Here is a 27609-nt window from a genome sequence, read left to right as displayed (position 1 = left end):
GAGTTCCATCAACAGAACGTTCTGTGACGGGGACAGAATTTTCAATGTGAGGGACAGGGAGCTCGATATCTTTTAACAAGAGTCTTTTACTTTAGCAAAAAGTATCTTCTAGCAAGAGTCTTTGCTTAAGACACCACATGTCACAGTTTACAACACGGCCTGGGGGGGGATGTGGAGTGAGGGGGTCTGATCACAAAAACTGGACAGACAGACAAACCTCTGCAGGTGAGGTGGCCGGGTGGGGTGACACCCTGGATCACCTGGTGGAGCAGCAGTCAGAGGTGCGCACCTATGGGCGTGTCCAGCCACATGCAGTGGTATTGGGACCCCGAGTCTAACTACACCTCAACAACAGGTGACAGGTGACAGTCTCACTGCACTGATTCAGGTCTGCATTATTCCCTGTATTTATTGCCGGGCCAGTACCGTCTTTTAAAATCACAATTCTTCAGTATAGGGCCCCATTACTGTGTCTTATTTGTTCATATTTTTAATTATGAGAGCACAGTCTTTGTTCTGTTTTTCCAAAAAGGACGATAGGATACACCATCTCTATGTGCTTGGCTGAAAACAACTACTAGAGCTGTTAAAAGTCCTGTTTAGTGTTCTCATTTTTCCCCATTCATTTTCTGGATAAATAACAGTAATACCTTTTTTTAATATAATAAATTACAACGTGTGTCCACACGGACACTTTGAGATACAGTGTAACAACCAGCTGAAACGTTTTGTGTTTTTTTCTTTTAATGTTTTCAGAGGGCATCTCTGCAGTATGTGTGCAGTGCAAAGTGCAAGCATTTTGTTCTGAAAAAGTTCTCGTGTGTGTGTGTGTGTGTGTGTGTGTGTGTGTGTGTACTGTGTGTGTGTGTGTGTGTGTGTGTGTGTCTGTGTGTGTACTGTGTGTGTGTTTCATGTCTCACTGCAGGGGTAGGCATCTGCATTTTCATGCTTTTAATATGACTGTCCTGCTTGTAGCGGATGCAGACGCTGGGGGATATTAGCAGGATACCAAAATGCTCCGTATGCATCACCAGAGCCGACAGCACATACACATACACACCGAGCCCTTTGGCAGTTTCTCCTGTCCTGCGTCTGTCACCGTAACTATATATGTGGGGCCAAAAGATTCATTTCTTTCCTAAGGTCCTGATGACAGGGGATCAGATCTGAATATTGAAGGGTTTCTCGACAAACAAAATGGCATATAAGGCACGTGACAGTCTGGGGATAACGTTTGTTAATTTTAAATGTTTAATTCATCTCCAGCCTCCTGTTAATACCGCAGTAATCGTCCTTCTCACGGTCATCTCCCTTGCAGTGGCCTCTGTACAGTTACATGAACACCGGGTCGGAATAAAAATCAATATCCGAGATCGAGCAGTTCTTTCTTCTTCAGTCTCTGTCTGTAAACATGGTCGAGACAAAAAAAACAAAACAAAAAAAACAAGAGTCTCTTCAGTTCTCCAAAAAAACAACATAAAAATAAAAATAATAATAATCATACACAACACCAACTGCTCCATAAGGCTTGCCGCCCCTCATACAAAGATTCTAGATGCTTGGAATAAAACTAAGGGAGTCTTGGTCTTATGTTTTTTTTTTTTTTTACGAAAGTTTTCCATCTCAATGTTTCGTTTAAACGGCCGTGTGTTGTTAATGTTTCATATCCGAATGAGTGAGTGGGGAGAGGGTGGGACGGGTGGGAGCTGGGGGGCAAGGGGGCGGGGGGGTTGGGGTGTCATCAGAAGAGGCTAGTGAGGGTCGTCTGAGGGGGGCTCCTGCATTCGTGGACGTCCAGGCTGCCGGGCACGGAGGTCAGCACCGAGGTGACCGTTGGCATGGTGGGGTTGGTCAGGTCTGTGAGGGTGGTCGGGGTGCTGGAGGGGCTCATGGAGGCATTGGAGATTTCGGAGGCGGGGCCAGAGGGTGTGCCCCCCTGCAGTGTCGACCCGTCCGAGGCCTTGTCCACGCTGGTGTTCTCCTGACGCAGAAGGTTCCGGCGAAATTTGGCACGGGCGTTCTGGAACCAGACCTGCAAGCAGACCGATTCGGCACACCGTCGTGCCAACTGTTAGAGGCGGGAGTCTCGGGGAAGCGCGTCAGTGATTATGTTTCAAATGAAATAATAAACATGAAATATGAGATGCATCAAAGCAAAATGACTGCTTTGTTTTCCAGTTGCCATAATTAGAGCTGAGTTTTTGCTTTGTGTCTTTTTTTCCCCTTTTTCGTTTCAGAATTTCTGTTCAGAAACCTTTTTGTTTGGTTTTTTTCTTCAGTCCCCTAGGTAATTTGCTGTCATTTTTGTGCAAATCAGCCATTATGTTGTGCGTTCCCAATCTTCCATACTAAGCAGCTGATATTCTGAACTGAGGCGACACATTTACGTCTCACATTCCTCGTTCAGATGTACATGTTCATATTTTACTGGCAAAGTGCAGTCGAAACAATGCTTTCTCTGAGTGAACTGTGAATCTTAACACATTTTCTGAAATCTGTTCTTTATTGTTTAATTTTGGTAAAAAAATGTTACTCATAAGTAAATTCAGTGAATAGCCAAAATTAAAACAAAAATTTGGATAATGGACAATTGTCAATATTTACTATTTTGTTTCTCTTTTTGCTGGCTAAGTTTTTCATATTTTTTAAATTAGTTTTTCATCTAAACCGCAATAAATAGCCTAAGTACATCATGGTATGTCAGATCAAGACAACCCCTGTTTTATAAAATAAGATGATGATATATATATATATGATATACTCATTTATATTTTTCTCATGTAATTTCCTGCTTATAGCTGAACTCGGGGGAACAGATTCAATCTAAACATTGTGATCAATAAATGTAAAAATGTTAACAGGGTTTTCACCTTTTAAACAACATGTTTTGTTCATGTCTGAAACTTGCAATCTTGTGTCCATATAAAACAATGCCTAACGCTTGCTGAAACAGATACCTAAGCATTAAGGCTGAGGACATCGCAAGTTAGATTGAAGTTGACTCATAATGTCAGAAGTACAACTACACAGGGATGCACAGCTGACCGGGTCTGAGCACTGTAACCGGGTGAAGCTCTCACCTGCAGCACACGTTTGGTCAGGCCTGTTTTCTGAGCCAGCTGTTTGAGGTCCTTGGCGTCGGGGTTGTGGTTGATAGCGAAGTAGGACTTCATGGTTCTCAGCTGGTGGTGCTTGAAGGAGGTCCTCATGCGCTTGGTCTTCTGGCTGGAGCTGTACTGCGAGTCTCGGTCCAGATGATCCCCGTCATTCTCATTACAGCTCAGAGCTGGAGGGTGGCACACACACGCACACACACGCACACACACAAACACACAGGGAGCAGGTGTACGTTAGGCCACTGTTACAGCTGCTCATCTGTCTACTGAGAATGTCAATCAAACAACAAAAAAAAAAATGTTCGAGCAAGACAGCCGCATGTGACCTAGCCCCTCGGACCCGTCACAGAGGGGACAGAAAGGCTGCTGCATTATTTTGATGTTACATGATTTTGTCTATTAGGCTCACACAGGGCAACCCACGCAGCAACAAAGCTGTAACAAGATGTTTGTCTCTTTCCTGTGTTTGCCAAGGTATGTTCACACCTCACGCATTCGGAAAACAAATCAAACACTGACACAATGTTCTTTTTGTTTTTGTTAACTTATTAATGCAGAGTAGAATGAATAGGTTATGAAACAGCAGCCTTGTTGTGTGTTTTAATGCCTGCAGTTAGAAAATAGTTCTAACGTGAATATTTTCTATTCACTGTATGCCTATTTTTATGCCTAAAATGAGAAGAGGGAGTCTGGACTGGAGGGAGTGATGATATGGAGGTACCCTAAGAATTCCAGAGGAGTTATCAACACTTAGTGATGATGTTTAATCTTAACAATATATCACTAATTAACCCTTTACAAACCCTTCTGAAAACATGAGTTCACAGTTTGCTAACTGTGAACCTGAAATGAGCAGTTATAAATGCCGTTATTAGCTGGCATTAAACCTTACTCAACATTAATTGCCATATGTGTTCGAACACAATCAAAATTTCTGACTGTTTTAACAAGCTAATTCTGGAAAGCAGTATGCATTGAGTATGAGGTGGATTTTGTGTTTTTGTCTGGTTCAACAAAGTGACTATAACAGATCAAACATGCTCTTCTCTGAGTTCTTTTTGGATACACACCCTTTCATATTTAACAAAATGTAACCATTTTACAACAGAATCTATAGCACTATTTTGGATATGCGTTTGTGTTTACTATTGAAATATGTCATCAAAATTAAATTGGTTTTTCAGTGATGTTGTGGTATTGATTTGAGTACGAAATGTATTGTCAGTGAATACAGTACATTAATAACTCTGCGTTCATCATTAAACTGCACATTATTATGAGGAATGACTATTTCTATAGGGGACATTTCTGGTGCAATAGCGCTTTATAAAGACAAATGACTATTTATAGTTTTTATTATAACATGTCTGTCGAGACGCTTTATTAACTTGAGTTAACATATATGACTACCTGTCTTTTGAATGACTTATTAATAATGTGTTCATATTCAGACTTCACAGCAAAAGGTGTCAATAATTGTTCAAGTGTTAATTAAAGGTTAAGGAATGGGGAATTAATGAGTCATCATTATTGGATCTAACTGAAAGAGGCGGTCCCCTTCTTGTTTTTACAGACAGTCAATATCCATGTTAAAAAAAACAGAGCAATATTTAATATATAAGGATGAGGAGGGTAGGTAACACATTTTTTTTTAAAAAAAAAGGTGCGGACCAAGGCAACACTGCACAAACACATATACTGGCAAAAGAACACACTGACATGCTTGCAGAGCACGCGCCCTCCTGGTTTTTCGCTTGAGCTTTTGTGAGGTGTGTATGATGCAGAAACGGTGAAAACCGGAGCGTGAAAAAGTCCCCGCATGGCAATTAAAGGCGAGGAACATCGCACCTCTGCCCTCGACTAGGATGTCGTGACCTCAGAGTCAGATGCTCGCTGGCTGCCTCTGTTGGCAAGCGCTGGCGGCAAGTCCACAAAGGGTTAAACTTAATTCATCATGGGGAAAAAGAAAAAACAAGTGTATAATTTGGTTGGACACAAAAATGTAATGCTAATGCCGATACGACAGGATTTTCCTATTCAGATGATATGATTTTTAAATGATGTTCTTGTTCTTAATTTTATTCTTATGTCATATTCTTATTCATCCAGACAACAAAATGACCCACTATTCCTTTGTTTGTTCTTGTTTTTTTTAATAGTATTTATCACCCATATTTAAAAATCAGTATTCCAGGCAAGCAGGGAATTATTCTTCGTCTGTTTCGAACTGTTGCTGGTCTGGGTACCCGCAGAATAACGAGCCAACAGAAGAAAGATTTCAGAAATGCAAGGTTACGGGAATGGGGAGAAACTGAAAGACACACGCTGACACATTCTTTCCTGACTGCAGTTTCTTGGCAGGATTTTAAGTGTTGCTAGATGCATAACAGTTCTGAAATAATGTTTTCTGTGACAGCCACAAATATTTTTGATTCATAATCCACAGTGCAACACTTTCAATAATTATCCTTTAATGCTATCAACACTAACATGCAGAACAAATGTTTCTGTGTAGCCAGGGAGTAGCCATAAGCTGCGAAGACATTACATTCGTCATTAGAGGATATCTGGTGTTGCGATGTCACAACTGGTTCCGTATCATTTTTATTAGTATTCGGAGTTTTTTTTTCAGCCGGCGCAGTTCTTGAAACACAGAGGTCGCATTTATGTTTTATCACCGACTTCCTGATTAGCGCTAATTTTGCCCAGTATTATAACTATCTACATTTCATCTTAAGTGCTTGGTCACTTGTTCTTTTTATATGTTTGTTTTGATTTAAATTATTAATCTATAACCCGATTTACGGTCATTCAAAAATTCACACAATTGTCCCTGGAACATGAGGCGACCCCTATTTGAAATTCAGAATGTTCACATTGCAAACGTGTTTATTACAATGTAATTGAAACGTGCCAGCCCAACGCATGCCCTCAAGAGGGCAGCAGAGTTCTAAAGCGCGATTCACGTTTCTACTTTTTTCTTCTTTCTCTTGTTCAAAAAAGAAAGAAAAAATGTTTATCTCGGTGGTGCAGGGTCTGGCCTACGAACGCTATAAAAGTGGAGAAGGGGGAAAAGACAAGATTGTTATCTGTGCCAACAACGCTCTCTCCCAGTGACAATTAATGGTGCCCAAACACTGACATAACAACTTCATTGTTATTCAGCAGTTTCACTGCAGTCCTGCCTCCTAAGTATATTATTTATTCAGCCTAGTTTAATTTATGACGCTTTAACTTGTGGCCTTAGTGTTTGCGGTGACAACGCCTTTGCGTATGGGATAAAACATAGAAACATCCCTTAAGATGAACATCTGAATGGGGACATTACCCCCTGCCCAATCCTACAACATCTACCCCCCACCCCTTCCCCCAGAAGCTGGAAGAGGTCGGTAATCTCTAAAGCCGGTGTCAGTCATGTGATTCAACACGGGACTGTGAAATTATCCAGAAATTCAGGCAGGAGAAAAGAGAACGATTCGAGTGAAATCAAACTGTGCGTAATTATAGCCCTGGTAAATTATTGATTGAATGTTTAACACCGAGCGTGGGTACAGCAAGGCAGCCCAAGTGACACACTTATTTCAGAGGTGAAGGGGAAACGTGATCAGATCAGGGGTAAATAATCCCTTATGGAAAGGGAACGTGCTGACTGTATGCAATCATTTTGTCGCTAACGTTTGCGAGGACTGCGACAATTTTCACTTGGTTGGGCGAACGGAGTTCCCGTGCGCCAATTACCATATTTTTCTTCACAGCCGTTGCGAGATAAGTCATGTTTGAAATGTAATGATAAATATTGTGCTGCAATAACTAAAACATACTATTTGATGGGGGTAATTCTGGCTCTAATTTAAATTTAATTGAAGACAAGATTGTGCTGCCGAGAGCCGCTTTGTGCGCCACTTGATACCCAGAAGCCCGGGGTAGTGTTTTACCGCCATATGATGTGTTTACCATCCGAGACATCTGACTCTATTACTTCTCAGGTCTTTGTTAATTATACATCGAGCGCACGCAAACATCTCGTTAATAATAATAATAATAATAATAATAATAATGCAGCTTTCATACGTCTAGTTTGACATCTTTTCTCTCACGGTACTCAACGGTGCTGAATTCAGAGACACTGCCTGTTTTGCTTCGCCATTTGTGCCCGGGTGGTGCCATGCATCGCGTCACATATGAAAGGATAGAACAGGCCATTCCTAACCGTGGGAGGCTTTCTCTCCACGTATCACATGGGAGTATTTTATTCGGGATTTCTTACAGGTGCGTCTGTTCAACAAGCTTTCCGACATTGATTTACTGACCTAAAACCCATCAAACTACAATTCAACAAGTGAGTGTGGTGGGAGAAATTTTGATCACAGGAGTTCTCTTTTTCTCTCTCTTTTTTAAATCTTTTTGAAGTTCCGGCTCCCATCTAAGCCATTTTCCACTTGTCAGCCTCTATAGTCGTCTAAAATCCCCCCGCTCGCCCCTTTGCGCACTCTGGGGTCTGTTCAACTGGGAAGGGGCCAAATTAGGCTTAAACAACGGAGGATGAAGGGGCCGAGGCATTTCCATTGGAGAATGCCACTGAGTACCGACTTCTACCTGCTCTCAGAAACCCACACGCACACACACACACACACACACACACACACATATCTTAGTACACCACAAACCGTTCAAAGCACTGAAATTCACAATTAGGCCATTAAACTATATGAAGAATTTAAACACTTTTAATGTCTGCAATTACAATCTGAACAACGCTTACCCTTGGATAAAGTAGCTACCGTTAATAATGTACATACATAAGCGTATTATTATTGTAGTTGTTATTATTATTATTATTACAATTATTATTATTATCATCAGCGGCATTATTATTATTATCATCAGCATCATTATTATCGAACAGCAGCTCTCCGTAGTTTAAAAAAGCAGTCCAGTTCAAAGAGATTAAACAACACGATCAATCCCATCAAGACGAGTTCTGTGTGATTTCTTTATATTTAACGGTATCTCCATGGATCAGTTAAAGGTAAAATTGGAACTGTGTTAGTTCCAGCGAAAAGGTTCGTGTAACCGCAAATTGCATTTAAGATTAGATGTTATCAGCCTGTTTTGACCCTCTAGTGTATTCTTTTCAATGTCTGTTAACTGCCAGTAAAAATGTGTCAATGCTCGCTGCTTTGGATTATCTGAACGCTCTAACTGAATCGTCTAATGGAAACACCAAGAGCGCATCGAAAGTAACAAAAGGTCTTAAGTGAACGCTTTCTCACAAAATCTCACCACAACACACTAATACATTCTGTTTAATGATAATAACAACAACAAATTCCTACCTAAAATAACTCTATGAAAATTCTTGTAAATAAATAATTACATTATTACAGCGGTACGGTTTACGTTTAAAATGAATTAAATTGGACAAAGAAATACTAACGCCGTTATTTCCATGTTTCAATAAAAAATAAAAATCGCGTGAGTGACACACAGCAGCATATCTTCCAAAACGAATATATCTTACTTAGAAACTGTACAAATTGCAATGATTATTTCTTTGCAGGCCTATTATCATATGAATAGACATAACGAAATAAAATGTCTAAAGTTGTGTTGTATTAGCTTCACGAATACTGTTATTTTTCGCAGCATGATAAAGTTGTGTGGTCAACTTGTTACTTGCTGGTACCAAATTTTATAAAGGAGTGTTCGTCCGTGTTTTATCTTTTTTAAATCAATTTGTTCAATCATTTTAAATTAGAACAACAATAAAGCCCTCTGACTAATGTTTTTTTAAATAATAGAACAAACTAGTCAGACATATTGCGGTGGCTGACTTGAATGAATTTGCAAAACAGGAGCTAGAAGCATGCAGAACACGTACAAAGATAAAATACCTTCCACGGTATTGCAACACTGCGAATATAAAATGCTGTATTACCCTAAACGTAACGCTGATGCGTGATTGCATTGTTTCAAAAATGACGCACATTTGAAATGACCCCCACCCCACCCCCATGAACAGTTGCTCAACCCCTCCCTCCTCATTAAATATGTTGATCTAGCAACTCATTATTACATTGAACTGGATGTGGGAATTCCTAAAACTAACTTCACTTCCATGATTTGAAAAATCCTTAATGTGTGTCCAGATATCCGAGTAAATACGCCACTATCTATGACGACGTTTATTAGAAGTGCAAATAACGCGCCATGTTGCAAACATTTAACATGTATTTTCCCTTAAAAGGCATTTTCTTTCAGTTATCGTCTTTAAATTTTATCTGGTGTACTCACCCAGTGCACACGAGAGCAATTCCAGTTTTAAAGAGGGACATTGCGGAGAGGTGTCTGGATGTTTACAGCGTGTCTAGCATAGAACATTTATCGAATTTAATCGTAACATGTCTCCTGGACAATGCAAAAACACAAAACAAAAACGATGAAGTCACTGCCTCGTGCAACCCAGCTATGTGCATGGCTCATAAACTCCGTCAACACTGCTCCTCTAGTTGCGCCTGAACGTTCGGAGGCGAAGTTCTACAAAACACAAATGTTTTTGAAAATGAATATCCTACCCAATTCATACATAAGAAAAACCTCATTTGAAAGACGTGTTGGTGCATTCATCTGTGGCAAATTTGGGTGATATACACATACAGTTTATATTTATTTCTGCTGGTTGCTGCTGAGTTTATTTAACAACTATTACGTCCTAGGTCGTTAACCCCGGATGTGGGCGTTCTAATACGCCTGCGTCACAGGTGGTTTGTCTCGCCTTTAACAAGACGCAAGAGTGAAAGGATGCCTCCTTGGGCCCGTTTCTGTTTTCCCGACGGATATTTGTGTCAAGCAGAAAACTTCAACACAATTTCTGCACATGTGCAGGAGAGAAAGGGTAAAACAACTCATCCTACCTGCGTTGTATGCTGCGAGGTCTGCTCCAGGTCCGGGACTTTTTCGTTTCCTCGGCCGCCCCTTCTGCACCGTGCCCACGCCGTTATAGTAGGAGAGTCCCAGCGAGTTCGCCGTGCCTAGTCCCCCTCCTTTGTTAGAAGCTACATCCGCATGATTGAAATGTGCCTGATATTCCCCCTGTATGAGAGTTTCAAAGTGTAGCCGGCAGTACACCAAGCTGTCCTTCATGCCGAAGTGGTCTCCGGTAGTCAGCATTTTGTTGCAGGTCGTGCAGGTGAAACAGTTCAAGTGATACACCAAATCCCTCGCGCGCATCACCATCTCTGATGCCGAAATCCCGAGATGGCACCTGGCACATCTCTGCACGGAGAATCTCCTGTGTGGAAGAGTGCGGTGTGTCAGCGATTGGCAAGAATTCTCACTCAATGTTACTGACGGTTCTATACCCGTCAGGTCACCGCCAAAACCTATGATAAAATTTACCTCACATAATCTACTGTGAGTCTAAATATTAAGTTTAATCGGGTGAGTTTATGGATGAATTGGAAGCTGTCGACATTAATGTTTGACGAGTATAATGCAGTACTCATCTTTTAAAGAGATATTTCACCCTGAAGTTAACTTTTTTTGAAAACTACACTATTGTGGACATAGACAAGTATTTAGAAAGCTTTTTGTTGCCCTATATTATTAAGTTAAAACAATCACACTAGTAAATGACATTTATACATGTACACATGTAATAAATACATCAAGTTGTATTATTACAACAGTTATTGTATCAAAATATATAGCTGTCCCGATATAAACAATGTCCTATATCATGTCCTTAAACAAAGATATATTCACATTATCTCGGTGATGCACTGGTCTAATATGATATGATAACACGCGGGTGATTACTTAACTGTATTTCTGAGCTAATATATTAATTTTTGCGACAGCGGTGACGGTGCTGGATATGTAACGCTCTTGTGAAATATGTAGGCTATTACCTGTAATAGTCTTCTTTGCAATAAATGCTGCCGTCTTTGCTGAAGCAGGTGAGCTCGGACTCCAGGTTGAGCTTACACTCGCAGCATTTGAGACAGCGCATGTGCCACTGTTTGTCGACCGCCAGCAGGTAGTAGCGGTCGGAGATCTTCCCGCCGCAGCCGGCGCACAGAGCCACGCGGTCGCTGCTGATGGAGGGCATGTTCTGCAGACGCAAAAGCAGCGACAACGGTGACTTCCACACCGCCGAGGAGCCACGACAAACACCACAACCACAACACTTTAACAATGCAACGCACTGGTATAGTATGTGGCAGATATGCTCTACGAGGTGCGTGTTATTACGTTTATAAGTGACACGCAAAACGAAAATAAATCCGAGGACCGAGCTCTACATTATCTTCTTTTGATTAAATCTCAAAATATTAAATTCAATTTTCTCACTGATTTTTTCCCACGATAATTCCAGTATGGCCCGGTGGGCAGAGTCAGGGAATTACAGTACATTTTTTTTTGCTTTGTAGATTGTAAATGGGGAGGAGCGTCGTTGAAGGGCGACGAAATCAATAGGAAACACTTTCATCACAAAATTAAAAGTAATTATGCCATTGCAAAGAACTAATTATGTTTACAACACATGCAAATTGAATCCAACTATGGCAGTTTGTGTTATTCGAAATATTCAGCCTTTCTGTATTGTTAACGTGCATCTATCATTCTAGTCGTTGTATAAATTGCGAGTACAATAACGAAAAACATCTACCACAGGAACAAATACCTATCAGAAAGAAAGTATCTGACCAAGAGCAAATTTTTTTCGTGTCAATACAGCTGGACTGGTCCTATATCCGAAATCACCGGGACTTACCCGGGGGCGTGCAACAGACACGTTTGTAGAGAAATAACGACAAGATAAAATCACCCCCAAAAACATTAAAAGATTAAAACTGATAAAAACATTATCTCTATATCTTTCCCCCTTTCCCCACAACATTCAAATGATATAACAGCACAAAAAAACAAGAAACTGAAACCATCAAGACATGCGGAGTATAATAGCATTTGGCCTCCTCTGAAACTATAAAAAGAGAAAATAAACACCATTCGCCACAGTGGTTAGACAAACAACATCCACTGCCAAATTATTGCACAAACGATCGCAAACATATGTAAGAACCGAGGTAAAGGTCAGGCTAAAAAATATAACACCACCAGCTATCTCACATCCAATATCCATGATTAGAAAGTGGAGGCCTTTAGAAATAAATTAACGAAAGGAACAAATAACTTAAATCGCTTAAAATATCTTCTATTTTCTGTAGGCCTTGTCAGGACTTTTTATTAAAATTTGACCAATTGAAGTCTAACATTTTTTGCATTATATGGGGCGATTAAGCTATTTTAAGACTTTCCCCTCAAATATCAATAAATTACTCAACTATAGCGCTGCTGGAAAATGAAAAATTCTATTGTAAATGATAACACAATTTATTTCAAATGTAATTATTTTAATATTTGTAGCCTGTGATATTAGAATTCATAAACTTCAAAGTTACATTTTTGTAAAAAAAAAAAAAAAAAAAGAGAGAGAGAGAGAACATATCCGGTGGTATTATACAAATAAGGCGTTTAGAATGATGATATACACAAACGTGTTTTCGAGTAATGAGACTAGATTTGTAAATATATTTGACTTAAATATCTGAAAGGTAGAATTATTTAACAGGGTTTCAGAACAGGTGTGAATTTGATTTTTCCCCCTTTTGAATGCCTAATGAATTCATATAATGTTACATTACAGCCACATAACAGTTTGCTGTATTGAACTCCTACATAATTATGAATAGGCCTACGTCACCTTGATTTGTATTTTAAATAGGTTATATTTAATTTATTACTAACTCAGGTAAACTAAAATGGAGAAGAGCACATTTATTCCACAACGAAATTAAGTCGTTTGTTTCCTTTAACTATATCGATGAAAAAATACTATTACGCGGTCAGATGCAGAAATATTTTGTAGGTTGCCTGGTTGAATGCAACAGATTTGGCCTTTTTACTGGTTATTCCATTGAATGCTCGTAGCCATTTTCTTAAGACGCAGCTTCACAGACAGACACGGTACGACTGGAGCCTGCACAGAACTCCGCAGCTAACGCCTGCAGCGGGCGTTCCTCCCGCTCGCCTACCGTTTCGGTTTCCCCCATATCTATGGCCGAGCTGATCCCCGCTGAATCGCTTTTCCCTCTCCGGTCCATTTCGTCCATGACACCATGCATTTCGCCTCCGGGGAGGCCGTGGAAAAGCATCGCTGCGGCGGAAGGGAGGAAATTACACGTGTTTTCTTCAGATCTGCAACCCAAAACTTCCATAAGAAGCAAACCTAGCCCGCGTGCACTGGCAGTCAGTTCACCCCCCCCCCCCCTTCTCTTATTGCAGCAAGGTAAAATTTCGGCCCAGAAATAAGATCAAAGAAGAAGAATAAAAAAGTAAAACCGAGGCACGTGCTTTCCTACAAGTGGCATAATCTGCCTATTTAAAATCACAATAGGAATGACCTGTGCTATACATCCTGAAACCTCAAATTACTTCTTCTCTCGTCCAATAATATCTCTATTTTGGTGCTTCTTGTGATTGCTACAATCTTTTTGCACAGCACACAAGTTTCCCCTTGTTAACGAGAAAGAATATACAGAAAATACAGGCGCAAGAATTCGAAAGGAGACCAATAAAACATACCAGCAATTGAGAATCCAGCTGCAGAAATCTGTGACGGATTCCTCCAGTATCTTCGTAAGTATTCAGGGGTTACCACATTTTGCGAAACATTGGTGGAGCACTTTTAAAAAATCGTTTTTCTTTCTTTCTTTTTTCTTTTTTTTTTTAGAGATAACTGTAAAATAAAAAACGAAGGGTCAACGAATACTGCAACTGCTCATAACTGAAAAAAAAAAACAGCATTGCATAACTGGAACACCAGAAACCCTCCAAAACAATAGGAGGGAAAAACAAGAATAAAACAGATTCTTAAAGGCATACAGCTGACCGGCGCATCTCCTCGTTCCGGCCACTTCTTTGCTGCCAATAAGACGCCGCAGGAGGAAAAACGCAATGCCAAATCGATTGCGACTGCGATGTTTGTTGATGCTGTAACGAGTATACGCTTGTTTTATAAAATCTTTCAGAAGAAAAGACAAGAATCAACCGTAGCTTTAAAAAAACACTAAATCAGTATCATATGTTGGTTGTCGGGCTGGAACTCTTAAAGGAGCTGTTGTTTTCTTAGGAAGTTTTTTTTCTTCGTGCCAGCAGAGCTGTGTGTGAGTAATTGAGGAGGAGGAGTTGTCTATACATTCAGTTTGTATAATCCCCGTCAAGACTCCGGCAGCAGCCTGCCGGCCCTATTCCTATTCCACGGTCTCTGGACTTGCGATACACTCCGCGCCTTTTCTACGGGGACCCTTACGTCACGCCCCCTCCGCCTCCCCATTGGCTGCTCAACGTCATCGAATTCTTATTATACCGACGCGCTGAGCGGCTGCGAATCTACAACTGAAGTTGGACTTCAGGACCGTTGTGTCGCGGCGTTGGTTGGTCATCACATAATTTCTTCGGCGGGGTTACCTTCCTCTTCTTCCACTCGTGCGGTTTTCGATTGTTTTCGTCATGTTTGGTGTCTTGAGAGGATTGCAGGAACAACCAAGATTATTATTATTATTATTATTTTATTATTTCTGTAGTTGCTGTTGCTGTGCTATTGATGATTTGTGGCTGTCTGGAGCTGAAGAGTGATCACCGGTCCTTGTAAGGGTATATGTATTCGTGCGGGTGTATATAGCAACCTTGCTCTGAAAATGTACGCTAAGGGGTTGGATAACGCACGTGTGTGTGTGTGTGTGTGTGTGTGTGTGTGTGTGTGTGTGTGTGTGCGCGCGCGCGCGCGCGTGTGCACGCGCACGTGTGTGTACACAGGAATAGGGTAGTTGTCCGCGGAGTTGTGAGGTTAAATCTTTGGTTACGGAAGTGGGATATTCCTGAGCTAGGAAGTAATATCTCAAGTAATGCAACGAATAGAGTTGCTGCCGTGAACGGGATCGGCGGGTTCTCCCTCCAAGCTCTCTGTTTCGTTTATGAAAATCAAATATATTGGATCGTGATACTGTTAAATATATTAAATGTATAATGATGATGATGATAATAATAATAATAATTAAAATAATAATGGCTGTGGCTGTGGCTGTTAGCATTATAGAAGGTATAAATGTAGCTAATAATTTAAAGCAATCTTAAATTGCATATTTAAGTTGACTTAAATTGCAAGTTGATTTGCATAACATGATGCCTTAAACTAGGCCACTTTATACAATGCAGCTAAATAAATAAATTATTAATAAAAGGAAAATACACCTGTAATGATACACGTTAATCTAAACCTCATCGGAGTTATTTATCAGGCTCCATTCATATTCAGAGGCAGCACACAAAAGATACGGAAACTCGAGAAAATGGAACAAAACGTAAGATACATAACGCTTTTCGTCGACGCGTGTTTTAGAAAACCGAGCGTTGTAAATCCATTGTAAAATCCCTTACAATACCAGGTCGTGTCCACAAAGGAGGAGGCAGGTGAATACATCACGGGTCTTCAGTTTCCTTATCCACCTTTTGGCAACGTCATCGCCTTTGGAGCCATCTGTTTCCTACCAGACAGGCGGGTTCGCCTGACAATACAGAACCAGCTCCGGCTCAACACCCGTGACTAAACACCAACAAAAGAACACAACGCCTCCCGTGTCATGGGATTCGGGCCCGCGTCGCTGCCGCTCTGACACCAGCAGCACTCGGGCCATACAGAATACCTTGAGATTAATCCGTGTAATTAACACCTATTGAGCGTAACATTACACACTTTTTCTCTGCATGTTTATCTCTCTGTCAAGCTGCATGTCTGGTTAAGACGGCGGTCGAACACGTGTGGACCTGGAGCCGAGCTGACTCGTTAAAAGAAAGATTTTTAAAGCGATGCTGTGTTACCTGTATTTTAACAATTTCCCGGATCCTTAAAAAATATTAAAAGTGTGAACCTGATTGGAAAAAAAACGAACTCGAATCCTTGAGAAATAACAGCTTTATACCATTGTATATAATGATTTTAAAATATTATTCAGCCACGATTGCGCTGCATAAATCTGGTGATTGGCGTTCTGCCAGTGATATTCGATGTGCCTGCCCAGAACGGGAAACTCCTAATTCACGAAAATTCTGAAAAAGTATTTCAGCTTTGGTTTAGATTAGATTTGATGCAAGGCCAGCACTCACTGTTAAATGTTTTCATTTGTGGAGTCATTAAAATGCGCCCATTTTTCACTCCAAATACGTTTGCAGTTTCAGCGGTGTCCTCGCTCAGTTCATGAAAGACTATCTTACTTGAATCCCATGAGATTACTGTAAAGTTCTCGCCTTATCAATTATCATCTACGGATCGGTAGTAGTGCTGAAATCTGTCATCTTTATCACGTGTCCTGCGGTATAACGTCAAAGTCCAAAACGGAATTAAATAAATGTATGCATCCTTTATAGGATACTCACAGCGAATTACATTAAAAAAACAACCGAATATTCAGTTTTGGATATGACTGAGCGCACATGCACACACGTGCACACACGCGCGCGCGCACACACACACACACACACCAAGTGAGACATCTGTTTTCCTGAAAGTGATTCTTAATGTGGATTATAGTGCCGTGTAAGACAACTTGTACTGAATAGAGCAGGCTGGAAGAAACCGAGCTAAATCGTGTAAGCGCATCCGCTTCGGGCTCCTGAATTCTCAGAGGTCGCTGTGTCTTCGCACTGATTGGCATCTCATAATTAATAAGGTTTATTCGTACAGAAAAGCTTTCCATGCCTTTTACTCATACACTTTCGGCGTATTGTCCCGTGTTAGATTAAATACGTATCTGAGTGGAAACCATATGAGCCCAACGAGTTTAAATAATGAGAAAGAATTTATTTCTACTCGCTTTAATTCAGGGGCCTGATTCCCGTCGTCTCGAAATACGCGTTGGCTATAACTTTCAACCGCCAATGCAAGTCAGTGTTAGTCTTTTATCGGAAGTGGAATTTCATAGTTTTGTTCCATTGATGCTTAAACATCCAATACATGTACAGACATTGAAAAAGTACGCTTAATAGCTACATTTGTTACACAAAGTTAAGACGGACGTCTTTGCGCAGAAACGGAATTAGGTCCCAAGACTGCATTTATAGACAATTCACTATGGCTGATAACAAATTCTTATTATTATTATTAAATTTGAAAACATCAATGTGAATACTTAAAGTGGACCTACACGTGAGTCAGAAATAAAAAAAATGTAGCATTCATTTTTGTTGGCTCAGTATTTCTATTATTCCATCGAACGACTCAGCCTATCCTGCTTTCTTGAATAAAACCATTTAACCTCGAAGGAGTCGGTAAATCTACTGCCGAATAAGCAAAGAAATTAGTCTTATTGCCTGCATTATTGTCTAAACCGCGAAAGAATTACCTGTAAACATTCTAAATAATACAAAATAGGATTTTAAACAACGATAACGCTTAAGATGGAGTAAATACCAGGAGGTAATGTGTCAAATGTATACGTAAAAGCTGCAGTTAGAGCACAGTTTCCGAGATTTCAGAAAATGACAACATTTATTTTCAGATTGTGAGGAAATTGGTAGCATTACTTTTGCAGTCTTCAGTAATGAAACCGCAGAGAGCTTTCAAAGTGGCCTATATTCTGAGACAGGAGGTCGTGTGCGCATTTTCACCAGATGTATGCACATACTTACTCTCTCTTGAAATAAGTAGATTGTGCAATTACCATCATTTAGGCTTCTCGTTTTGATTATGAAATATGTTGGCATCGTGTTTTGTCTGAACTGAAATGTGCGCGCAAAATCGCTTGCCTCCATAATGAATTCTCAGGCTATCTAAGGGGACATATCATTCCTGACGCAATTCGTGGATCCCTTCTTACAGCGAGGCTGACCTACAACGCGCCACGAGAATGAAGTGGATGAGATGATAATTGATGTTAATTTCTGATAATGCAAATCTTTGCCGCTATAGATGGAAATGTGCGGGCCAACGATTCGCCAAGGGCATACGATACATTTAGCTATGTAATGATTTGTGGGTTGGGATGCAATCCTCCTTATGTCAGAGGGAAAGGCGGTAACAGCTATGATATGGTATTTTATTTGCAATGCATTCTCACTCAGCATTTTTACAATCTAGACAAACTACCAAAGATATATAAGCATTATAAGCACGACTCTCTGACGGGCTTTTATTTATCTCTACATAAAGTGAAGAATAAGATGAATCTGATCCAATGAACTGGTGTTGTATATCATGGATTGTCATCAAAATTCTTTTTTTTCCCCTCAATGTGATACAACTTCCTCTGAGCGCGAGAACAATTGTGCCCCGTACAGTGCAGACCCGCTCCTTGTTTATCAGCCCTCGCGCTTAAAACAGCCTTAATTAGCTCTCTGATCTCAATTGGAAGTGGGGTATTAACTCCGCGACGACTTACAATCGGTCTCCGCAAGCTTTTCCTTGGAGAGCAACACATACAAAAATAGCCAGGTTGATTATTTCAGGAGTGTTACGTTTTATAATAGCTCTGGCCTGTTTTTTCCATTTTTCTTTATATTCAGTGGGAGCATTCGTGTAGATTTATGAAGTGTCCCACGTGATGTAGACATAAACGTAAGCCATACCACAAACGTTTAAACGCGACTCTTTCCAACTCACTGATCCGTTAACCTGAAGAATCACTGCATATACGTCCGTATAGGGTCGATTCAATCTAACCCAATCTAACCCTATCACCAATGATGGAATCTTAATAAATCTACAACCAATATGAGACAGTAATTATTTTTCTGCCGTAATTTACAGAAAAAATGACGTCGACCCCTAAAAGTTGAGCAATCAGTTTATATCAAGAAAACGTGAAGGGAATAAAAAGACCGTGCTTTGTTTACCCTTTAACCTGTCTCAATTCCCAAAGTTTCTCTTTAAGTTAAATAAAATGTATGGCGCACCACAAGACATTTGACCAAGACACGGTGTGATGGTAAATTTTTAATTCATTTCTTTTGACGTGTTGGGTAACGCTTTCTGAAGCTGCTTGAGGTGACTTCTATAGAAAAGTTACCTTCATTATGCGTGACTAATGGATCGATTTAGTTGAGGCCAGAAGCTAGATATGGAAATTCAAGTCAACGACAAAATTAAGGCAGCGGCATTTGCGCTAATAACAATCATTTTCCATTTCAAAGGGGAAAAAAACGAATACCGTGGAAGTTGCAAATAAAGTTGCCGTCTTTAATTCTTCACCGACAAATACCTTGCTGCACTTCCCTAAATAAAGATGTCCATGGGCGCTAACATTATTTACCTCCGTCTAGATCAAGATTCAATTCAATCTAAGCGCAATGGCGAGCAAGGTTAAAAGCCAAGATGGGACTGAAATCAAAAGCTGTACTGCGTAGGTGTTAATAGAATCTTTTGTAAAATTAAATTGCCGCATGGTTATTTTAATCAGCAGTCCCATAGTCGACCATAATCCACAGTTTAACCTATAACACTCATACACTAATAGCAGATTGCACTGATTGCATTTGTCACACAATATACATATCTATATAAAATGTGGATTTAGTCAACATCAAATTTCAGGCAGTGTTACCTTTTCACAAAACTTTGAATTGTATTTATTTTGAAAAAGGTGGAAATGCTGTTGAGGGACGGCAGAAAAAAAAACTGCTGCTTTACACTGCACATAGGCAGCACTGACCTCTTAATCCATGCAATTTTCTCAGTGTGTGTTTTGTCGGAAAGAATGTAAAGGGTGTGATGGAACACAGGGGTGGACGTCTCTGTCTAAACATCGGAAAGACTAATTTTAACAGATCTGAGGCTAAAACACAGATTCCAGCGCTAAAGGAAATCTAGTTGACTAGATTTGACAAGTCATGACTAGATTTGACGTTGATCATATTTTTTGTGTACATCATAATTACTTGGATGGCAAAGCACTTAAGCTTGTAGACGTGAGGTGACTGGGTTTCACTGTGATGCATCATCTGTGATAATGACTATCACTTGTGGTGGGAAAGGTTTGGTTAATATTGATACCAGTCTGTTTCCTAAACCTGGAGACCACGCCTCTTCATTTGAAATGCTTGTGTTAATTAATGGTTTCTTCAGGTTAACAAATTAGCTGTAACTTCCAACAGTGAATTTAGGGCAATGTTATTTTTGTTTAAACTTTCACTACATATTTCACATTGATCAGAAGCTTGGCAAGTTCCTGCAGGTATACACCCCTATTATTGAAAATATCTCCAAAGACCAGGAAGTCTATCCCTGGGAGTCTATCATAGCAAACATTGAGCTTAGGGCAATAGTCTTTATGTTTTAATCATGTGGACAGGTTTATATGGACTCCGCTATTGTACAAATGGTCTTTATCTTTTATTGATTGGGATTTCATTATTTATTATATTCTTGTGTAAGAACTCTTTACCCATGTAACTAGCTGTGGTGCGTACATTTGCGTTCACATACAAGTCATATTCATTAATTTCCTTATGCTCTGGGGAAATCCCCCACATTACAAAGTATTGCATTAGTATTTCAATAACATGTTTTATCTCTTTAATCCGAAGGAAAGGTGGATTATAACAACAGTGGGGAATCAATGTTTTCCTGATTCCACAGTCTTTTGGTCATTCCCTGCAAATGATGAAGTAACGGTGCAACTCTCACGTTCAGACTTGGTAGCATTCTGAATATAACACGTGATTGAGACATTCTGGGCTGTGCAGAGATGATGGACTGTCACTGGCGCTATTGTGCACATGGGGCCTGGAGGGGTCTGCGGTGGCGGTACCGTCCCGGTGCAGAAAGGTGTCTCCGAAAATGTCTCAGTGACTTCCCATGTTGAAATCAGGTGACAGGACAGAGATGGACTGTTGGCATTGCTATGCCAATTTTTCTAGTGGCAAAGAAGAATTCAGACTTTGGTGGGCTTCTGGTGCAGGTGCCTTGATGCTAGGAGTGGTGTCTATCTACATTATTACATTATTGTTCTCAGAGGAGCGCTGAAGAGCAATGGGTCAGGTAGACAAGCCCATGACCCATAGGCACGGGGAGATGCTCACCATCCTCAATAAATCAGTTCACTGGTCCATTCGCTTTTGTCATTTTTCCTGACTTTCCGGACAGCGATAAATAATGAATAGCCAATGCCCAGCCGTTTCACTGGGTCCAAAGATCAACCAGGCAATACAGTCCTCACTTTTTGCTTTTTTCACAAGTCGTATCGTTTATGCTGTCATTTATTAAGCTGTACAGTTATGCGTTGTGACCTGATGTACAAATAATTTCTATTTAAAATTATTTAATCAGAATATGGGAACATAAATTAACTACTTTTATTGTATGCATATTTGAATGATATTTTTCAGCAAATATAAATGTGTCAATGAGAAAGACTAATGAAAGACTAATGACCAAAGATATTTAGGCTACTGCAAACGCAGGAGAAGATAACCAATAACTGTTCTTTGAAGTGGGCGCTGTGTTGCTGCGCACGTGTACCTTTTCAACTCCGGGTTCGGTATCCGTTACACATGGGACGCTGCCAGAGATTAAAGTTTGATTATGGAACTGGTTAATAAACTTAATTACGAGACGTGTATTAATTTAATTTAATTACGTCATTAGTTCAAGTTTAAAAACACAGAATTATGCTGTTCAAATCGGATCTGCTGAGAAACAGTACATTAGCAAACTATTTGCATTATACATTCAATGTTTTAGCAAAAATCAAAAAGACATCGGCAATACTTATTTTATATGTAATTATTATTTCTAACGGGACACTGCAGTCAAAAAATGTTAACACAAACTAATAGGTATCAACTTATCCTTGCTCCATTGCCAATCCTTTTGATATTATATCTTGGTCTAATTAAAATACCTATCTCGCTTTCATCGGCATATCTCCCGCTGTAACACTAGAAGAGTCTGCCAGTTGCCGGTATGGCAAAAAAATGCTAAAGTGCGGGAACAAAAAGCGACCTTTATACAATTAGCATCAATTGGATAGTCAATCAGGCTGAGGAGAAAAAAACTGCACGGAACCCACAGCGGAGTCAAAAAATATAAAAGCAGTCTCCAACCGCGCTACGGATTAACCGAGTTAGAGGATTTCAGTGCTTTTGTATTGGAAAGACCCCTGGTCCCGGGGTGAGTGCACAGATCTACTACAAAATGTATATTAACTTAATATTAGCACGACTGCATCCGTTATATTATCTAACGCATAAAATGCGCATAATCAGCGGGGCAGGTTTTTTTTATTGACCTCACAAAGTAGGGTGCGTCATTAGTATTTCAGTAAAATAGAATTCTTTGTAATGAAAACTAAACACTACTAATAAAAAACAGTTATAATACTATCACCTGATAATAATGATAATAATGATCATAACAATAAGACTACCAATGATCATAATCATAATAAACCTGTACCTGTGACACAAAAAGGCGTGAGTAATATTAAAGTTTTACATCACAAATGTGAGGAGGTATAATAAACTCCTAAATCCTTATGCAAATGAAATCCTGTGTAATACCCTTAATTGAATACATGCATATTTATCATCTGCATCTTCTGTCTGGAATAATGTTGGCTTATACATTAAACATCGCGGTGTCGGGCATGTCTGCAGGCGTGTATGAAATATGATATTGCGAGGATCAGCCAAGCAGAAATTAATCACTGGTGCTAAATCCTAACACTCAAATACATTCACAGTTGTCTCTAAATAAAACAACACCTGTGGATAAATCATGCCTTACCTGGTTCTGTCGTTATTACTTTCCAGTCGTAAACATTAATTTCTTCTCTTGATTGCCGGGGAATTTTGTCATAGAAATATCACATACCCTGTTTCACGTATATACATATTTTTTTTCTTTATTCTGGATATGTATATTGTTCGTACGTTTCATATCGACGGCTTTGTTGTTGTTGTCCGCTTTTTTTCTTTCTCAAACAATGATTGTGCTTTTAAATGCCAGCTCTGATCCCCCTTCGCTGCGCTAGTCAGAGTCAATAATGGTATTTCAGCGCTTAATACAGTTTGTACTTAAGCACCGGGAAACCGCATTCGTTTTGTCTGGTGTGTTAGAATCTCCCTCAGTGACAATTCTATCAACCCATGATCAAACCGCGAACGCTCCACACATATTTCTCCTTGTCTAGGTAGGGAGCTCATGCGACGCACGTACAGTACCCCGCTGCTGCTCCTCGCAATTCACTCTGAACTAACTCCCGATGTACAATTCCAGAGAGCCGATCGTTTATCTCTGATCTGAACGGGGCAAAAAGAAATGAAACGCTCTGTTGATCACATCGCCAAGGTGAATGGAATTCCGAAAAGGGAGTAGTAACAGTCTAGTGTCGGCTGTCCGAGGATTAGTAATGCATATATGTAGTGTTGCACGATCTTCACCAGCCTGTTCATTAAATATTCTAATATAAATTGATCCCGATCAAAATCATGTTTGCATACGTGGGCACAGGATAAATTACACAAATTTGCACTGTATATCACCATTTAAAATCGTCTTCTTCCACATCTTCGTATGTGCCGCTCTAATTCGCGAGTTTACATTCATTATGCAAAAAGCATAAATGTAAAACATCTTAAAATACCATACTAACTTGTAACATACAAGCGAATAATCAGGACACTTGATAGCTAGACGTGACTGGAGAAAATCGGCTCTCTGTCATTGATGCGCCTCTCACGCGGCGCTAGTCAATGGAACACTCCATTTAGGTTACAGTTTCGCGTTGCTCGGTATTCACGGACTTACTATGAGTCTATGTGTTTCTCGTTTCAGTCTGTTGACTGTTGCGTTGCGTGTAAGTGGGGCGGGGGTGCCTCTAATGGGCTCTTGACAATATTTTTAAGGAAGGAGGATAAGTTCAGGGGGCTTTTTGGAGGCAATTTTGTGCTTGAAGCTTCTCGTGGTTCATTAAAAAAACTGTGAACTCCGTGCCTTGCCACTGCGCTGAAGCCCGTCTTTAACCCGTTAATAAGTTCAAGATTTGCCCTTTACCTTCGCCTTGGAATCTCAGGGAATCAAATCCTTCCGATGAAGTGTTAGACCGGAAACGGATAACTACTTCCACATCACTCCTTTCTTTAAAAAAAGAGGAGAACGGAGTTGACTCTCTCCTATCCACTCTCCCTCCCTATGTGTGTATACGGACGGGAGAGAGAGAGAGAGAGAGAGAGAGAGAGAGAGAGAGAGAGAGAGAGAGAGAGAGAGAGAGAGAGAGAGAGAGAGAGAGAGAGAGTTACCGGAAAGTAGTTTCATGGTAACTCCTCTCTAAACAAACGGCGTCCATTATGAATTTAAGTTTTTCAAAAATGTAATTCTCTATTAAGTTATTCACCGGGTATGACAGAACTAAAATAATTTTATTTCAGATAATGTTGATCAACAACGACTAAAACTTCGCCTGCGCGATATATCGGTGGGATGTAAGATATGAATTGTTATTTAGTTTTATATATTTGATACCCCGAGAGGATCGAATAGGCTACATATGAAGTAAGGTTCAGTTTAAGGTATATTCATTCACATTCACAATGTATAATACCCTGAGCAAAACATTACTTTTTTCACGGCGATAATACAATGCTTGCTGAATCAAATGTTGTAGTCAAAATATATTTATTGTTATTGTTACTATTACACAACCACGGGAGATCTTACTGCGATTTCCAGTATTTACATATATTAATACAAAAAGTAGTAACGCACAATAGGCTATAACATTTGTTGTATATAACTACAGTATATGTGCACATGTATCCAATGTCAGTGAATTGTTACACAAGGAACATCTCCCTGTCCGGTTTATGAATGTCAATTTTTCGTACGGCAGAGCAAAAAACCGGGCAACCTAAAATGTTATTGTAAAACTGAGGCCAGCATTTTGATAAACCTTGAAATATATTATTCTCGTATCAAACTTAAATTTGGGTAATAAAAAAATAACATCGTGCAAATCCGTGGCTGTGCTTTAACCCATTGCTGTTGATGGAACTGGCCCTTCTGCGTATCTGATCTGTTTGGACTCCGAGCGAGTGAGTGCGAGTAATGAGTCTGTCATTGTGAGCAGACTCGTTAATATCGCCTCATTCACTGGGCTCGAGAGATATTCAGCGAGTTGAGGGGTTATTAAAACCGGGCTGAGGTAACTGCACCCAGAGACAAAATTAGGGCTACTTTTATTCCGTCCTCATTTTATTTTCACACTTATTAATTCATCGGTTCAGATTGCTAAGTATTGAAAGAATCTGAGTGTTTAAGTAGCCTGCATCTGAATGACGTTAAACTCGATGGTGAATAACCCTACTTCAAACGCAAACGATGGTTATTATAGGCTAATCGCAAATGGCCGGTGCGCCACAAATAAGTGATTTCTGAGGTTAAACCGAAAAAACCCCTTCTTTTGTCTTAAATTTGTTCCGAACTAGCTGTTTGGTAAAGTTGTTCACTTAATTCCTCTGCAGACTGCAGAAGTCACCTGCAACGGTGTCGCAGTATTTAGAAGCTGTTTCCTATAATTCTCCATGGTCGTATTGTTACATTTTTGCGCTCACGCTTTTTAGCCACCAATTGACCTGGTCTGCTTCTGCTCCTGGTTCTTCTTAAAAAATAAAATAAACAAGTGTTTTATTGTACAGTATCCATGAGGGAAACCCAAACCTTTTCTCGATTAAAGAATGCGCTTTTGTTCATTAAGGTAATCCATACGTTGAAGCTGCTGTAGAAACTGAGAACGGATTATTAAAAATGGCACGTGGCTCCAGGTGCAAACATGTGGTCAAATTAAACGTGAATTTAGGGACACGTCATCCACAAACTCTCATTTAAGAAAGTACAAGGGCTATGTGAAACTTCAGAGACCTTTATCGTTACCTGAAATCATGTGTCTGACAGATTGTAGCGTGCCGTTTACAAGAACACAATACGTTACAGAGGAATATGAATACATCCATCCTGGCTTGCAATGGGTCCCACTGTTACCCAGATACACATTCCAATTACAATACAGAGGAAGTGATAAACGATTAACGAATAACATCCTAACTTACGATTTTTAGTTCAAAATTTTTTCCGCAGCATCAGTAAATAAAAGTATTTTGAAAGAAGCACCAAACTTGATACACAAATCGCTTTTACTTTGCAGTGCACGTATTCTTTCGTGCAAATTCACGACATTAATAATAATCACTTATACACGACAGTGACAGACATCAGAAGGAGGCCGACAAAGTAGAAGGTATGGCTAAGCGGAGTGTTCACGTGCACGGATCCTCGGACAGTCCAACCGGGAGCGAATGAATGAACTGCAATGTTGTTGAGCGATCATCTGAACCGCATCATGCGATTCTCACGGCGCCGCAGACGGGCATTGTGGTAGTTGTATGTTTTAGCAGCTCGAGTCTGCCTGTCGAGAAAACGTGTGTTTTCTCGGCAGCTAACTACAACTCCCACAATTCTGTGCAGCGGTGGTACTGAGCTGCGCATGGAGACCATGGCGTTTACTTGGACTGTCTGACGCAGGGTATCAGAAAAACACAACACTGAAATAAGCAGTCATCGCGCCACATTCATAACGTTAGACCCGGATTCCGTGAGAGCTGAAAATGGGGTCTCGGATCAAGTAAGAGTCATTTATTCTCGTCTTTCCCGGTCCGTTAAAAAGCATGGTATTTCCGAAAGTCATGGTGGGAGAGAGTAGCACTGCAAGGCCTGGACTTGTTGCGACAGACAAGGGGTCTTGTTCGCTAGATTTGAATCTTTACTCATTAAATATTAGTCTGCCACACTGGTGGCAGACATATACACAAACACACCACAACGTATCTGCGATAAGGCCGGTGGCACGGTTCTTTGTTTGCATGGGGGTGGCCAATGCGTGCATCGGGATGTGTAAACATTGCTCACAGCAGAGAGGTATGTCTTGCTCAGCTAAGCGTGTCCCCGACAATGATTGCAGGGCTACAGTGCTTAATCGTTTTTAAGAGGGTTGCAGGGTGAGCCACGCAAGTTCTGAAAGCACAGCCCCTATACCCCTGTCAACTCTGTTTGCGCCGTCACCGCTAACGCTACTGTGCACTGTACCGAGCTCAGCTTCCCAAGGTGCTGGAAGTCATGAAACATTTTAACCGCTTGTTTTATATGGAGTGCAGCTAACGGTGGCTAACCGGCAAAATTATTGCACTGATGCGGTGTTTGTTGCCAAAAGAAAGCGTCTCCCAAAAAGGAAGCTGTTAATGGAATACTGAAACGTAGTCTATGCTGTAGAATTGTCCCTTACAATGAAGATAAACATCAGAACGTAAAACTGAGCCGCTTCTTTCAAAAATGTATTTCAGCGGATCTCAGTCACGTGAAGTGATATTGAGTTCTGATAGACTATAT

General features: G+C 40.3%; 2 protein-coding genes across 5 annotated transcripts in view; one reads left to right on the top strand and one right to left on the bottom strand.

Annotated features, from left to right (window-relative positions):
• Positions 1-1733: 1733 nt before the first annotated feature.
• On the bottom strand, positions 1734-23213 carry LOC118776653 (LIM/homeobox protein Lhx2). 2 transcript variants are annotated; one of them, XM_036527133.1, is made up of 7 exons: positions 22957-23213; positions 13764-13917; positions 13214-13376; positions 11027-11229; positions 10031-10407; positions 3081-3286; positions 1734-2032 (listed from the first exon to the last, which is right to left on the bottom strand). In XM_036527133.1, the coding sequence occupies exons 3-7, from the start codon at positions 13331-13333 to the stop codon at positions 1742-1744; spliced, it is 1197 nt and encodes a 398-aa protein (XP_036383026.1). In that variant the 5' UTR covers positions 13334-13376; positions 13764-13917; positions 22957-23213; the 3' UTR covers positions 1734-1741. The 2 variants fall into 2 exon arrangements, with proteins under 2 accessions (XP_036383026.1, XP_036383025.1); XM_036527132.1 differs by having other exon boundaries at positions 13214-13335.
• A 3504-nt stretch (positions 23214-26717) lies between these two features.
• The window catches only part of dennd1a (DENN/MADD domain containing 1A), a 132508-nt gene continuing 131616 nt past the window's right edge, over positions 26718-27609 (top strand). For all 3 annotated transcript variants that reach the window (XM_036526613.1, XM_036526611.1, XM_036526614.1), the window contains exon 1: positions 26718-26848. In XM_036526613.1, coding sequence (XP_036382506.1) covers positions 26832-26848 — 17 coding nt within the window. In that variant the 5' untranslated portion in view covers positions 26718-26831. The remainder of the gene's footprint in view (positions 26849-27609) is intronic.

Source organism: Megalops cyprinoides, chromosome 4 (genome assembly GCF_013368585.1).
Source record: "Megalops cyprinoides isolate fMegCyp1 chromosome 4, fMegCyp1.pri, whole genome shotgun sequence".
Classification (NCBI taxonomy): domain Eukaryota; kingdom Metazoa; phylum Chordata; class Actinopteri; order Elopiformes; family Megalopidae; genus Megalops; species Megalops cyprinoides.
This window is presented reverse-complemented; position numbering and strand designations above follow the sequence as displayed.

Coding starts and splice junctions, on each gene's coding strand:
- LOC118776653 (XM_036527133.1), bottom strand. CDS start 13,333: ATGCTTTTCCACGGCCTCCCCGGAGGCGAAATGCATGGTGTCATGGAC. Junction 10,408..11,026: donor TGCAAAGAAGACTATTACAG/GTAATAGCCTAC, acceptor TCTTCCACACAG/GAGATTCTCCGTGCAGAGAT. Junction 2,033..3,080: donor TGACCAAACGTGTGCTGCAG/GTGAGAGCTTCA, acceptor GTCTGCTTGCAG/GTCTGGTTCCAGAACGCCCG.